Source organism: Podarcis muralis, chromosome 1, assembly GCF_964188315.1.
Source record: "Podarcis muralis chromosome 1, rPodMur119.hap1.1, whole genome shotgun sequence".
Taxonomy (NCBI): domain Eukaryota; kingdom Metazoa; phylum Chordata; class Lepidosauria; order Squamata; family Lacertidae; genus Podarcis; species Podarcis muralis.
In genome coordinates this window covers 94,334,354-94,350,639 of record NC_135655.1, presented here as the reverse complement: position 1 = coordinate 94,350,639, position 16,286 = coordinate 94,334,354, and the positions used below count along the sequence as shown (strand labels likewise).

Genomic DNA, 16,286 nt, shown 5'->3' with positions numbered 1-16,286 from the left:
TACTGCTAAGGTTTTTAGTTGTTTACAGTGTTCTCTTAATTTCCAGAGTTTTCCAAACTTTTCATGTTGGTTACACACTTTTTAAACATGCATCATTTCGTGACACAGTAATTCAGTTTTACAGCAAACCAGAGGTTAAATTGTGCTGATGAGGATACAATATGATTTCAGCATTGAAGAGTCATGGCATTGGAAACCAATATCCATATGAGAATGCTCAGGTTCACCAAAGGAGTGCTTGTGTGTCGTTGGTTCTCTCTCTAGAACCCAACATTTGGAGATTCATGGGACTATTTGCCCCAATGAGTCTACCAAGCCAAGGACTGCATCTTATATTGATAATGGTGCTTCAACATAAAATGAATTTAAACTTTTTTGATGGCCTTACTAATTTATTTAGTAGATGCACTGTGAACTGGAGTGGAGATTTTCTTTTTACTATCAATTCTACATTGCCATAGGCAACTGACATGCTGCTACTAATTTCAATTTATTAACTGCATCAGATGTTTTAGTAACAGGAAAGCTACAGTTCTCCCTTAGACAGAACAAGGAAAAAAATAAGTCATTTTTATTGCTGCTTGAAAATTTTCTGGGCAAATTAAGTACTGATTCTATTTTCTTTATACTGCAATCTTAGCAGTGTCAGATATCTATAAGTTAAAGCTGAGTAAGTATAGAATATTGCTTTGTTGTAGGAATGGAATGGGCCAATAAAATCTTGAGATGTGGGTAGGTATTTTGTCCTTGGTGTAGGAGTTTAGTTTTCTAAGCCAACACCAAAGGGTTTCATTGTATCTTTCATGTTAGACTCAAAATATATCATTCATACATCATTTAATATATCATTAAGAAGTTACTCTTCTTTGTATCAGTATAAAAATGGAACAGCATCATATCCCAACAGCACTTATATATGTAGATTTTCAGGTGCAATTCTTTTATCACAGTTATGTGGAAAAATTGATAGTGGAAACCTGAATCATGGGGGGATGATAATGCTTCCTTTGTGATCACGTGTTTATGTTTGATTCTGTATTCTGCATAATGATTTCAGATCAGAGGCAGAATTTGCAATTCCATCTAGTCAGGATTAATTGGTACCTTGGCATCTCCTGCAGCTCCATCAATGACATTTGCTGAAACAGGAATGTTTTGGACCTGTGCTGAGTTTTATAAAACTGGAGTGCTGGTTTGGGATCCTCTGGGGTCAGGGTGTTTATGAAAATGTAAATTGCTGAGTTTGGGAGCTGTTTCAGGTACGCCAGAAGAGTTTGTGGCTAATTTACAATTTCAGCTCTGCCCACCTAACTCAACCCTCTTCCCTATCCTTCATCCTTTTTGTACTGGATTATTCCATTCCCCCCACCCTCTCTTCCTAGAATAGTAAAAACAAAAATGGCCATGCATTTACATAACTATATAAACTATAGTTAATTTAAACTTTATTGTGTTTCCCTAAGATGTAGATTATCACTGTTTTATTCCCATATGCCAGGGGTGGGGAACCTCGGACCCAGAGGTCAGATGCAGCCCTCCAAGCTGTAGCCCACAGCACTCTGCCCAGGCCACACCCCTCACTGGTCCTGCTTTGCTCCCTTATTTTAGTGTTTTTGCCTGGCTGGAATGTGACCTCGAACTCCGATGATGCCCCTTCCTTGCCTGGGTGGAGGATAGAGAGGGGTATGTTGACCTTGTGTAGAAAGCAGCTTGCTGTACAAAGATAACATTTGTGTGTGTAGGTCCCCAGGCCACCCCTCAAATAACTTCACATATAACACGTAATTTAGTTTTGGTTTTTTGGGCACTATTTTGGCCACAACTTTATTAAAATACAAAATCAGTGAGTGGTTGTTTAGACATTGGTTATGACTATCTGTCCCCCCGCCTGGGACAGAACTGACATCCCGAGGTCCGATCGGTAGCCAGTAGGAGGGAAAGTCAAACTTGGGGGTCATTTGAGCTAAGCGTCGGACCCACGCCGCTCACCCCAGCAGCTCCCCGAAAGCTTGCCGGCCCGGTCCTATGACAAGGATTCCCATGACAGGGATTGGGCGGCCCTGGTCCCATGACAGGGATTGGACGAAATCATGGCAAGCCCCAGGATTCCTTTAACGGAATTCCCTTCAGCGCAATGGGAGGGTCAGGAACGGCCTATCCTGACCCCTCCACCACCAGCATATTATAACCAATGCCTAACCGCAACCTTACAAGTTGTGACGAATTGCTGAGTAGTAGGCAAAAACCAAATGGCACAGCCAATCACCAAATGGCAAAATTCCTACTAGGCCCCTGCGCCAAGGCAGACGACTCCATGACAGGCAAAGCAAGGTCAACCGGAAAAGAGGGCGGGCAGTCAACCGGAAAAGAGGGCTTCTCTGCAAAGAGAAAGAGAAACCAGAGTGCACCGATATTTAAAGACTATGGTCCCACCCACCCAATTTGCAACATACAATTTGCCCCAGCAACCTGGTTATCCAATCGCAATGCCAGGCAAAACTATTAACCTGCCAGGCAACCAGAGGCTTGGCCCAGTGGCACGCACCGCAACACGTGCTCTCATTTATTGGAGAACACGCTTTACGGTACATCAATCATTCCACCCATTTTTCCTCTGGCCACTGGCATGTGGTTCCTGGATTGCTGCCCAGAAAGAAATACTGCCCTCAGGCTGAAATATGTCCAACACCCCTGTACATGACACCACCTGATATCTGTCTCCCTCCACTTGGCATTAGGATCTGTTTATTTCTTCCAAGAACCTTGAAATTATTCTTAGGGTTGCTGAGCATAATAGCAAAACTTTTATTTAAGGACTTGCCTGCCAATCAATCAATCATTCTCTTTTTCTATAATAAATTTGTATATTCTTTTATTCTAAGGTTGTCTGTTGAGGGATCGCTAATTCCTTTTAGTATGGTATTAGGGAAATGTAATTTGCCCCATTGTGTCCAGTGGCATTTACAGGATTGTATCTGTAGACTGTTATGGTTGTCTTCACCCTTGGTACTGCTAAGTGACTGGACAACACGGATGGGTCTGCTACCGGAATGGAATAAGCAAGCGGCAGCTGCATGTCACAAGTCAATGGAGATCAAATAACAGGGAAATTGGATCAGAGGCTAAGCAACAGATATAGAGGATGTGATCAGGGCACTTGAGTTGCCTGGCTAAAGATTAAAGGTGCTTGTAATCGAGTGAAATCAAAGGGTTGAGAAATCGAGAGTGGGTGTCTACTGCAAATGTTGAACTGCCTTAAGATACAGATTTGGTAATCTCTGTTTAACTGACTGAAAATAAAAAATATCAACACTATATATATATTAAATAAAACTGCAGGGAAGTGTTATAATTCTTTTATTCCTTTTTGCATCAGCAGCTAATAGCTTCTTACTTCTATAACACATCTGTCTGTCCATTTTACACTTACTACTGAACCTCTAATTAGATAAACACTCTTTGTATTTAGTGATTTGCAACTACAACAGAAAGGTTTGATGCCTTCTTTGTGTGCATCAGTGAAGTACAGAATCATAGAATCTTAGAATTGTAGATCTGGAAGGGACCCCAATGTTCATCTAGTCCAACCCCCTGCAATGCATAGGGTACTGCAACCCTATATTCAGTATGACACCATGAAAAGGAGGCAGCTTGACTTTGTTTAATTATTGTAGTAATGCTTTGAAATAAACAACTGTTCACACTGAGGGCTGAAGTGTAATTCTAGGATATCTATAAAATCTGCATTTTTTTAGTTTATAAGTGGTACTTTCAGCAAAAGCCTCATAAATATTTAAAAGATTTTTCACTAAACATAAATGCGGATTAATTAAATGGAATATAGAATACCTTACTGCATGTATATAAAATATAATTTATTCTAAAACACATTTGACAACTAATACTTTTTAAAATATAAGTTGTTGGCAACATAATAGCAGCCTTTTAGAAATACTAAATATAAACATGCAAATGTATGTTATTGTAAATACAGTAAGTTTCTTATTTCCATATTTAAACCTAGAAAGATCACCATATTAAAATATGCATGTAATCTTCCTTTGACTTTAATATTTATATTACTGATGATACTGTACTAATTACCTGTTAAATCATACCTGCAGCCATCCTTGCAAGTATGGCTGCTTTTCTATGATAGCTGGAGTTGTTTTTCCATGATGTTTTTCCATATGACTTGAGAGTTCATTTGAAAGCCGCAACCATGTGGGCATGATCAAGTGAGTACACTTGGTCTTTGTCATCGAACCTTTAACTTCCTCCCATGGGAATGCTATTTTGCATTCCATTGACCCAAATGATTGCCCCACCAACATGTTGTCTCATTCGACACTGTGCTCTCCTCACAATGTGAGGACGACCAGTTTCCACGCAGACTGGGGTTCTTATAATGAACATTTACTCAAACTTTCCTAATTAATTTCAAATTCAGTGGCTTTATGTTGGTATCACACCACTTTAAAGAAGATGACTTGAAAGCCTGCTACAGAATGTCATTGGAACTCTAATTCGTTAGCATAATTGCATACATGGATAGCTGGCACTGATGCATACTTGAGGTTCCCGACCCCTATGGTTGTAATTTCATGGGCAGTCATTTAATTTTATCTTGATTCTGATTTTTAAGCTGTATTTTAATCAATTGTTTGTATTTTAATGTATTTGACATTTGATGTTAGCCGCCCTGAGCCCAGTCTTGGCTGGGGAGGGCGGGGTATAAAAAAAAATTACTTACTTTAGTTGTTGGACTGCCAGTTAGAGTGTTGGACCTGGGTTCAAATTCCTACTGAGGCATGAAGCCCACTGGGTGACCTTGGACCAGTCAGTGTTTCTCAGCCAACCAGGATTGTTTGTGAGAATAAAATGGAGGTGTGGGGAGAGAAGCATCTATGCCACCTTGAGCTCCTGTGTTGATGTTTGCGTGTCCAGAATAGGGTGTCAGAGCAGTAAATGACAGAGGCTTTGATGGGTTGAACAATGCCGCAACTTTTATTTTGGTTACAACAACCATGGTAGAGTGCAAGATCCATTCATTGTGCAGCCCCCTTGCTGTCCAGTGTCCAGGGCCCCTAGCTCATGGGCTGAAGTATATAGGCCCCCATCAGCATAGTCTAGTCCCAGGCAGCTTGGGAGTGCTGCAATCCAGCACAAGGCAACATCCCACTATCCCTTAAGGCAGTGTTTCCCAAACTTGGGTCTCCAGCTGTTTGGGGACTACAACTCCTACCATCCCTAGCTAGCAGGACCAGTGGTGAGGGATTATGGGACCTGTAGTCCAAAAACAGCTAGAGACCCAAGTTTGAGAAACACTGCCTTTAAGATCTTCCACTGGGGAGCGGGGAGCTGATCCCTTGCTTTACTCAACAATAGATCTTGGCCAATGCCTCTACTGCTAAGGGAAATTGTGAAAGAAAAATATATATCAATATCATATAGCACTGTTGTTGTCAGGAATGCAAAAAGCCCACAGGTAAAAGTAACCAGTGTCTGACTAATACCATAGCACAGTGTATCTTGAGGAACAAGCAAAACAGCAAAATGAACCAGATAAACAAAAACAAAGCACAACCTCTGTAACTAGGGAAGGAGACTGGGGAAGTCTTTATCATACTGGGCTGGGCCTATTTTACTAGACCATGAGCCAACCAGAGAAAAGCTAATCCACTCCCAGGCCTGTCTCCCCTCCCCTGGGAAGCCAAACTGAAGCCAATTACCCACCTGAAGTTGGGCTTGTCCACATTCCAACCCAGCTGTTTCTCATTGCTGCAGTGGCTGTGCAGCCATGCTTGTTTGAAGTCAAGCAGCAGTGTTTCCCACCCTCACTGTGCTTGGGTGCAATTTGGGAATTTCCAGGTAAGGTGGGAAATTGTATCTAGAGTTTCATTCCAGAAATTTGAGTGTCTTCTTTTTTGTAGTTGTTCTGAGCTGTCCATGTATTGCATATATTAGCCTCTATTTTAATTGAATGCTAATACAGTTCTGTGCTTTATTAAATACTGCTTACATATCAACATTCTGGGGAAAAATATTTGAAGTACTTAATTTATAATGTGCCTGTAGGTTTGAAAACATCTCATATAGGAATTATTTTTAGTTTGTTGGTCTACAGAAATAGTTTTGATGGAGTATTGTCCTTATTAATTTGTGGTTGTAGTTCCCTACTTCAGCTGAAATTTAGATTAAGCTTTGGAAAACCTTATAATAATTAGTAAGAATTCAGTGTAACAAATGGGTTTTCCCCCCTAGCCAAATATGTTTGGATAAAATAATTATTCTGAATCAAAAGTACAAGCAGCAGGTTTCCAAGGGCAGTTATTTATCTTTACTGCAGTTTTGCAGGCATGATTCATAGTGGTTTTAGAACTAAAAAATGTTTTAAAAGGTAGAATTATGGATGTTAAGATCCCAAGGGTGTTTGTGTTTATTTGTTTGAACTGCACAAACAAGAAAAAAAATCTAGGCTACAATTCAGCACAAAAATCATGTGGTCTCCAGTGACACTTTATCCTGACCGTATTCACACACATGCAAGTACCTCTCTTGACTTCTCTTTCCCTGATTATTTAATGCTTCATAACTCACACAGCTGAATGTATGATTCCACTGGGAAGTATTGTGCTCATGATAATGTTTGAAAGTTCAATCTTTAGCATTTGATCTGTGGTGCATATTCAAAGATGCATGTCACTGAATGGTGTTATATTCATTAAGTGACAAACATGTACTTCTGAACTGGAACAAAGAGTACTAATAGCTAAAGATAGCACATCTTAGCACAGACCAAGCCCACTTATGCAAGCCTGCCATGTCAATTTAGACAATGGGATATCTAACATCATGAATAAAAGTTTTATTCTCCCCAAATTTTCCAAATGTATCCCATGACGGTGCTCATGTCTACTTTTTCTCCTTGTTTTACAGGTTTTTCATTACTCGTATACGGCTTCATATGTGATATATAACATACGTACGAGGTAAGATGGTGTTATATAGATGCTGTTCTGTGCCATGTAATGGTGCAAATGTGTTCAAGTAAAATGTTTACCTTTTTTCAAGGGAAGTTTGGGAGTTAAACCCTCCGGAGGTAGAGGATTCAGTTTTACAGTATGCAGCATGGGGTGTACAAGGCCAGCAACTGGTAAGACAAATAATTTTCATATTTATCTGCGATTGTACTTTAAAGGGGCTGTTAAGTGGGGGGATAAAATATAAAGAAATGATGGTTATTATTATGCATTTCTAAGCATTTAGTCCTTTTATATGTTCTAATCCACTTGAGGTTTCCTTTCAAATAAGGATCTACTTGAGTAGACTGCACAAACATTTGAGAATAAGGAGATAAAACATTAGGTTTCAGATTAAATAAGAGATACAACTTTATTCATTAATTAACCTGCAGTAGGTTGTGATATATATACCTGTCTACCAGCATCCCCATGAACTTGTGATATAGTTGGCTGAATGGCACCTCTGCCCACTTTGCCAAGTAAACAGCAAGCCACGTATCCTTCACACCTCACACATCCAGTGACCATCCCTTTGGGCTTATTAGTTTTTATTGTTGAAGTGGACAAGCTCCTGTCCTTATCCTGAGCTCAGTAGCTCCGAGAGACAAGTCTAGGGATTCCACATTTACTGTCTACGTGACATCTCTTGAGTGCTCCCAGGGAGGAAAAGGGAGTATAATTCCAAAGAAGTATAAATACAAGAAACCTTTAAAGACTCAGTGAAATCATTTATTGGTTCAGTGCATTTGAAGTCTTGTGACTCTTCTGAATACTTTTATCTCAGTCCAGAGTTCCATTGGAGGAGATGGAACTCCACCACATTTTTTGATTGCCTGCTTATTTCAACAGAGTCATTTATTTGGGATGTTCCATTGAAACGAATAGGGAATTCCTTCCAGGTGCAGAGCTCCCATACACACACAATAGCTCAGAGGTCCACAACTATTATTCAAAGTGTGGCAATTAAACAGAATTCTTCATATGTTTGGCCAGAGCTAAGCAAAGATGACTGCATAGCTCTGGGGTATCTGAGATATCTGGGACTGTCAATGGGAGCTTCTCCTGCTGTTGGAAATATGTGTGGCAGACAGCTTGTGCAACACACACACACATACTTTGCAGAAGTAGCCAGAGAATGCAAACCAGTTTCCTCTTCTTGTTTGGAAGTTGAGGTGCTGGGATTTCTCTCCTCGCTCCCACCCCCTTGCACACATACCCCTTCTAGCTCCAATAGCGAGGGCCATGTCAGAGGTTTTTGCCCAATCCCAGCTTTCTTGCCACCCAACAGCGCTTTTACAAGTTCTTTTACAGGGCTTGTTGTGAAATGAAGTTCAAATGTTGAAAAGAAAGGAATGCCCATCAATGGAGGGGGGTAGGTCAAATATTTTATTGAGGTGGGCCGAAGGGACCTGGGCCCCTAGGAGTTGGTGCAAACACCCACATATTCAAAAATGAGCATGTTTTATTGTTGCCTTGGGTTGTGATCTTGGAGTTGGGCACACACATGCAGCTTCTGATAAGAGACAGAAATAGTCTATACAGCCAAGCACTTGGTAAGGATATACTGCTTCATGTATCGTTAATCAAGACTGCACGAATGGTGAAAACTGCCTCTGGTTACGATGTATCACATTAAACAAATAGGGGCAGGAAACAGTGCTGAAGGGAGAAGTAATTGCATCCATCTGGAACATGATTGGTAATGTTTAAATAATTAACTATGCTAATTTATCAATACATCAGAGCATAACGACAAAATTAAATATGTCTGAAATATGAGGAGAGCAGCTAACTGTAGCATGCACTCTTGACAGAAAGGCAGGTAAAAGTACAGAAGACATAAAAGTTTCCCTATATATGCTGCAAGATGTTTCCAGGAAGAGTGGGCTTATTTCTTCACACTTGGCTACATAACACAGGCAGCTAACAATATAGTGGAACATAACCAAGAACACCCCTTGTGACAGTTGCTTCATCAAATTGCACATCCCTGAAACATTTGAAAAAGACTGTGTGTGTGTGTGTGTGTGTGCGTGTGTGTAAAAGCACTGGAAGCAAAGAATGATTTTGTCTAATTGTTATGTATGGAAGGGTAGGGAAATATTTGAACAGATAAACAAGATGGCTAGGAATTAAGATTCCTGGGGGAAAAGAAGGCTAATGTCATGCATTTTGGCTAAACGTAGACTTGGAATCATAACCTTATGCAATTGTCTAAGAGGTGCACAGTTGTGTTGGTGTAAAATATCAGCTTGTGATACTGTAACAGTGCAGGATGACCCATTTTAAAAATGGTTTGGGTGAATATAAAACTTTAGCAAAATGTGTATCTAAACTAGTTAAGCAGGATTCACCTAACCAGTCCCATCAGCGGAAGTGCCACAGGAGGATATCCATTTGCGCAACGGAGCTTCCTCCTCCCTCTGTGCACTCCAAAATTAGTTCTGGTAACTGAATCCTGAGCCAAAACTGAAACCAGATGTTAAGGCTACTTTGGTAAAGGGGTCCAAGTAAAAACATTTGTCCAAAGGCCCAGACAGGGGTTAACAGGCTTTAAAATGTCACAAGTGGTGGTGTAGCAGGTCTGCCTTCATTTGATCTGAACATGGGAGGATCCTTTAACCCAGAATCAACCCTAAAGGAGCGATCAACCAGCAATTGGGCTAGGACTCAACCTCTTTTCCTACTCTCATACCGCCTGTCCCCAGTGAACCCGGGCTCACTGCGCCTGGTCTTGCAATCCAGACAATCAGCTTTTATATGTATATGGTGGTAAGTTACCACTTGGCAAATGGTAATGCCACATTAAGCTATGATTTCCCCATGTTACCTGCTCTTTTGGTTTTGTTTTCTAGCAACGGGGAGTGGGGACAACTTAGAAGATGTGTTGCGGAAAGTATTGTCACTTTTTAGGGAACACTAATAGCTCAGTTGTCCCCAAAACAAGTTTTCAAGGAAACAGTTAGCTTCTTCCCGTCTTTACTCCACAGCAGTGAGGCAGTTGCTGAGTTACAGGGAAGACAATAGCAAGACAGCTATATGCTATTTGCCTTCTGTATATTGTCTCAGGAATGGGATCTTTCCCATCCTTCCAATCCTCCTTTATCCTAAAAAGAAAGAATATATATCTTCTGGTGCGAGTTCTGGCTTCTTCCAAGAACATTCGTGGTCTCTTAAACATTTAGGCTTTTCATTGGTGTTGCATATTTATTTTCTAAACTCTGATTTTGTGAAAAGAATTAATTCTGCCCTTGTTTATTTTTTTAAAGTTCACTTTTCTATTAAATCAGATCAACACATGCTTATATTACAGTCAAACAAAGGATAATAAAGGAATAGCATAAATATAAGACATATATAGTTGAATAGATACAAATACCAGCTTTTCAGGCAGCGGTGGTAATTTAAATTGGGAAAACAACACTGGATGAAAGGGTTCACTTTTTTAAAAAAAAATCCCAATGCAATTGCTCCATTCCAGTTTGGAAAATTGGATTAGAAGAAACACCCAGAAGCAGATATGAATATTTGTCTCTCACAGAGACAAACCACAAGCCTGAGTTTTAATGTAATGCTAAACCAAATGATGGCTTAGGTCCAGTAGTACAGGAGCAGTTCAGAAGGAGGAGCAAAACAGCCATGAATTTTCCTGTTAGTAACCACATTCTCATGCGCCTATGTTTAGCCATGATTTGACTTAATGTTAGCTGAAAACCAGGTCTACTTCTGTTCACTTTTTAAATCTTTGGAAATTCTCCAAACAACCTGTGTATAAAGGTTTAGCGTCCCTGATTCTTGCATTTGCTTGCATCCTTAGGAATCATGGTGGAATAGCACGCTGGATAAATCATTTTATTGTAGAAGCTTAAATCCTATTAGTTATATAACATATTCCAACTTTCAAAATATAGTCATCACACAATGCAACACATCTGGTGTGTGTTGTTGTTTTTTGGGGGGGAGATACTGAGTTACATGTTTATATCACCATAATTAGTATTTAGTACCCTTGGAATTTTTAGAATACTCTGTTGGGATTTTTAAAATTTATTTGCAATGCAAAGAGGGGGAAATATGACAAAGTTCATGAGCCAAGTGGGAAATTAATTAATGATAATGAAGCCTCTTTATAAATAAATATTTTAAAGGTGCTATTTTTATTTGTGGTTGCTTTTTTTCAAAGCCTTTTGCTAAGCTGCTAGATGAAACAGCATTAAATCATGAATAGAACTATCAAAAGGTTTCCTGAATACTTATTTTTCATTCTTGTCCTAATGAGACAAATAGTAATAGCAGTGACAGAAAGATAAAATGCTTATTGAATATATTATGAAAACCATGTGTTTATAACTGAGTTGTAATTAGGAATCAACCCCAGGAATTTTTTTTTAATGGATGTGGGTAAAGAGTTTCCAGCCATGCCGCCTAATTGCATTTGTGTGCACTTGTCTTTATATGTGACTTATTGGGGCATCTGAGGGATTATTTGTGAGAAAAATGCATGGTTAGATGACGAAGGCTCATCTAATAAGAACCCTTAAGGAGTCTGCAACTGTTCCTTTCAGATACATCAACGCCAGTTTGGTGTGAATTCATCATTTACTTACATAATTACCAGAGCTTCACATTTTAATATAAGCATTGACTTTCACAAGAAAATAACACAAAGCAAGCAAATCCTGTAAAGAGCAATACCTTGTTGTAGCAGCAGAAATTCTGCAATTCCAGCAATTCCTACTTTGGGAGGCTAAATCTGTATAGCTGCCATTGCACAGGGAAATCAGCTTTGAACATGGACTTTGTTGCATTCTTTAGAGACCTGATTTCATTTCTGCATTTATTCTTGCCCCTTCACTGCCTCAATTCTTTCAAACTGTGTCATTAAATACTTCCTAAATTTGGCAGGGTGGGTCACTGAATTCCAAGCTAGGTGGGTTTTTTCCCCCTGAGCAGCAGATGTATGTTCAAACCACAATTAAATGCAAAAAGCTGCATCTGCCTGACTAAACTCAGAACATCCCCCCATAAACAGTATTTTTTACTTATTTATTTGCTTCAAACTGCATGCCATACATTGTCTCCTTTGTAATGATGACTATGTTTTGGCTATAACAACAGTTGCCTGTCTCATATCCAATTCCAAAGATTTGGATTATATTTACTTGCACAAGCAATTCTGAGACCACCTGGGACTTGCTTTATGTTAGTTCTTGCCACAACTCAGCTTATTCAAAAGTATGTCTGTATGTTGAGGGTGGGGGGAGACATTTCTAGCTGTGTTCTGATGAATATGTGTCATTCCATGTCCTGGATATGCGTAACCAATGAAACACCAATTGAGATGTAATAGTCCTCTAGGTAATGTGCAGTTGTAAAAATTATAATGCTAAAGCACAACTGTCAGATAGATAATGGCATTGCTGCAACTCAAGCAGAGCAGAGATAATACAGAGCCCTTTTCCGTTTTCTTAAGATTCTATATGCCACACTTATCCTAGCCACATTTAGGGGTTTTGCCCAATGAGCTGTGATAGACTAATGAGATTCCGAGAAAGAAACAAAGTACCTTTAATGAACCTATCTGAATACACCTCTCCCACTCCCATATATTTTATGCTTTTGTTTTAATTAAGGACTCCCACTGTGACAAGCTGAAATTGTATCATTCACATTGCTTAGAAGAAGAAGTACCTCTGGTGAATGGGTGAAATAATTGCTGGTATTTATTATGATTGCACATTGTTATTTGATAGTTGTGTCACTGTCGATGTTACATGTAGGTTTTGAACACAAAACTTACAAGACATGGACAAGTTTTCTGCTATCTCTATTTCTGAAGCAAGGGGAAGATTTGATGATCACACTCCTTTTTAAGGTTAACCTTTTAGATCACTAGGATTTGATGACATGTTTCAGAAGTTAAAAAGTCCTTCAGGATATTTTTATTTATTCATTTATTTTATTATTATTTGTATCATTTATACCCCACCCAACATCCAGAGATTTTGTGACCGCTGAAAAGAATATCAGTCTTAAAATGTACACTCCCTAATAATTAGGAGCAGAATAAAATGCACCTAACAATTCATCACAGAAACTGTAAAAGAACACTGTCATTCCAGCTGGGCATTATTAACTTTCAAAGGTATGACTGAAGAGCCACATTTTAAGGTACATCTGAGTGAAAACAGAGTAGATACTTGCTAAATTTCAAAAGGGAGAGCATTCCACAATTAAGGTGTCACATTTTTTCCTGTTTATTGTGCCTTTTTATTATTACCAGGAATACTGTGATTATAAATAAGGATATGATGGGTTGCCCCAAATATACTAAGGATGAATGTCGAGCATTCACTTTGGTCTTAAGATAAAGGTTATAATTCTGGGGGTATAGGATATAACAAATCCAGATTCAGATTATACACATTCAGATTCAAATCCAGATTCAGAATCTAATCTGATTCAGAATATAGCTTTTTTGGAATTTCAGCTTTAATTGTATTGATGTAAGTTTCCAGCCTGGGACAGAAAAGTTTGAAAGTGCATGTCAAATGATGGCTGAAAGCTTAGTAATGAAAGTTGTGATCTACACAGCCAGCCTTCCTTTGTCTCTTTATCTTTTACTCTCCCTTGTATAGCATGGCATATGTATTCAGTTAGTGATGCAAGGAGTGAATGTCTGGACTGTGGATGCAGTGGTTGATCAGCAGAGCCTAAGTGGTCACATCAGCAGGTTTGGATTGCTGGCTTAGGCTGTGATTCTATACACATTTTATTAGAAATCTGTGAGTGGCATCTGAGTTTGCATGTCTAGAATTATCTGCACATATTAAATACAGGTGGTGGCCATTTTGTGTGGTGGTTCTCTTCCCAACCCATGTGTGCATCAGCGGAGTGTGCATAAGTGTGACCTGCCCCATTATACCCCACCCTACCCCCTTCTGGGTCCAAAAAGACCTGGACGTAAGCAATCATGCTTCAATTGGACACACCTAAAATGGTTACCACCTGTATAAAACGTTTGGTTCCTTTCTTATTTTGTTACATTGGGTTTATAATTTGATACCCACTTATCTTGGATTAAGCTTCATGGAACTCAAGATGACTTCAGCATACTTCTGAATATATGTGTATAGGATTGCATGGTAAAGAAACATGTTAATAATTATTCCAAACTTCAAAGAAATTCATGTTTTATCTCAATGTTGAGCATTGCATATTGATGACCAGGACAACATGATTCTTGTCCATTTACTTGTGATGGATTAATTTCATCCACTCTTTTTGAGGTTGGCTCAATTATATACACAGGAACAGGAAAAAACACAAATGGATATGCAACTACCTCATATGGGAAAACATCTTGAAGGCTTTAAATCATTCAGCTAATTAGCTGGCAATATCACATCAAGGAGAGATGTCATATAGGCTAGACTTTTAATGTAATGGGAGCTGAAGAATTGGATGTTTAGTTATTCGTGTCATGGATGATAGAGAAGCTGATTACCTGAATATAAGCAGGATATCCTGACAACATTTATTCCTGGAAATCAACATGGAGTATATTTCACTTTGTAACCATCCAGTAATTTCAATAATAAAATTATCTTCATCATGTTGCAGTGGACTTCAGCATTTAGATTTGCCATGCTCCGTTGACCTTGTTCAGTTCACTTCCTTTTGATGTTCCTATTTGTTCTCCATTTTTAGGAAAATGGAAGAGTCCAAACTAAACAATGAGATCCTTTATTACACGTCTTTCAGTATTTACACTCTTGAGGTGACAATATTTTTACTGACCCTTTTATATTTTTGCACAATCCACATTCTGTATAAAACTAGATTTTAGTCTGATGGAACCAAAGATTCTGCCGCTTTTATTTTGACTTAATAAATGCCCATTTTGTGAACATTTTACCTGCCTGTGAAATGTGCTCCCCTTCAGTGATCTTTTGGGTTGATTTTTCACCACTGTTTGACACACAACTTCTTTTCAGCACTTTGTTTCATTTTTCTGTGGGCCCAGTACTAGTCCTGTCTTACAATATTATATAATACACAAAAGTTAAAAAATATAAGAAATAAGACAATAAAATAAACAAGCAGGACTGACAAAAATACAAGATTAATATTCTCAGCAATAAACTATGGTTAGAATATTCCCATATGTTTATTGCAAATCACACAAAAAAGTTTCAGTGAGGTGTGAATTCTTGTGTACTCACTACATCAAGACATCAGACATTTGTTATTATCTATTAGTCTAGAACATTAAGTTTAAGGAGGTTATCAAACCTGGTGTGCAGAGGGTAAATTGTCACAAAACCTACTGATCCTTGAAACGTACAATGAATAATTCCATTATCTTTGATGGTGCATTGTACTTATCCAATTGCAATCCTCTTTTCCCATCAATCAGCTGATAAAATGCTGACACTGACCTTTAAAGCCCTAAATGGCTTGGGTCCAAAGTACCTCAGCAAGAGTCTGAATAGTTTTTACTGCATTTGTGACTTTTGTATTGAAAGCCATTTGGTGGGAGTAATCTAACGGATGGAACAGTGTGATAAAAAATCTTTCTCCTCTGCATCAACCTAGCTAAATTCACACTTACACTCAGCCTAGGAATCCCAAGGGCCTCTTCTGTGCTTTTGATGCTGTGCAAAAGCCTATGCCTATTCCTCCCTCACTTTCTGCATACCCTCCAACAATTTTCTGATGAAAATAGGGAGACGTCCCATTGCATAATGATAATTTATTATTTATACCCCACACATCCTACTGAGTTGCCCCTGCACTCTAGGCAGCTTCCTATATTAAAAACATAATAAAACATTAAACATAAAAAACATCCTTATACAGTGGTACCTCAGGTTACATACGCTACAGGTTACAGATGCTTCAGGTTACAGACTCCGCCAACCCAGAAATATTACCTCGGGTTAAGAACTTTGCTTCAGGATGAGAACAGAAATCGTGCTCTGGCGGCGCGGCTGCAGCAGGAGGCCCCATTAGCTAAAGTGGTGCTTCAGGTTAAGAACAGTTTCAGTTTAAGAACAGACCTCCAGAACGAATTAAGTTCTTAACCTGAGGTACCACTGTATAGGGCTTCCTTCAGACAGCTCAGGTGTTGGATAACTCCATACCCTCCAATATTTCTTCAATGAAAATAGGGGTATCCTAAGGAAAAGCGGGACATTCTGGGATCAATTCAGAAACCGGGATGGCTTTTCTAAATCAGGGAAATCCCTGGAAAATAGG

General features: G+C 39.0%; 1 protein-coding gene across 2 annotated transcripts in view; it reads left to right on the top strand.

The window, feature by feature from the left end:
• Nucleotides 1-16,286, top strand: part of DPP10 (dipeptidyl peptidase like 10) — a 513,191-nt gene that overhangs the window by 438,541 nt on the left and 58,364 nt on the right. For both annotated transcript variants that reach the window (XM_028744423.2, XM_077935419.1), the window contains 2 exons: nucleotides 6,940-6,992; nucleotides 7,075-7,156. In XM_028744423.2, coding sequence (XP_028600256.1) covers nucleotides 6,940-6,992; nucleotides 7,075-7,156 — 135 coding nt within the window. The remainder of the gene's footprint in view (nucleotides 1-6,939; nucleotides 6,993-7,074; nucleotides 7,157-16,286) is intronic.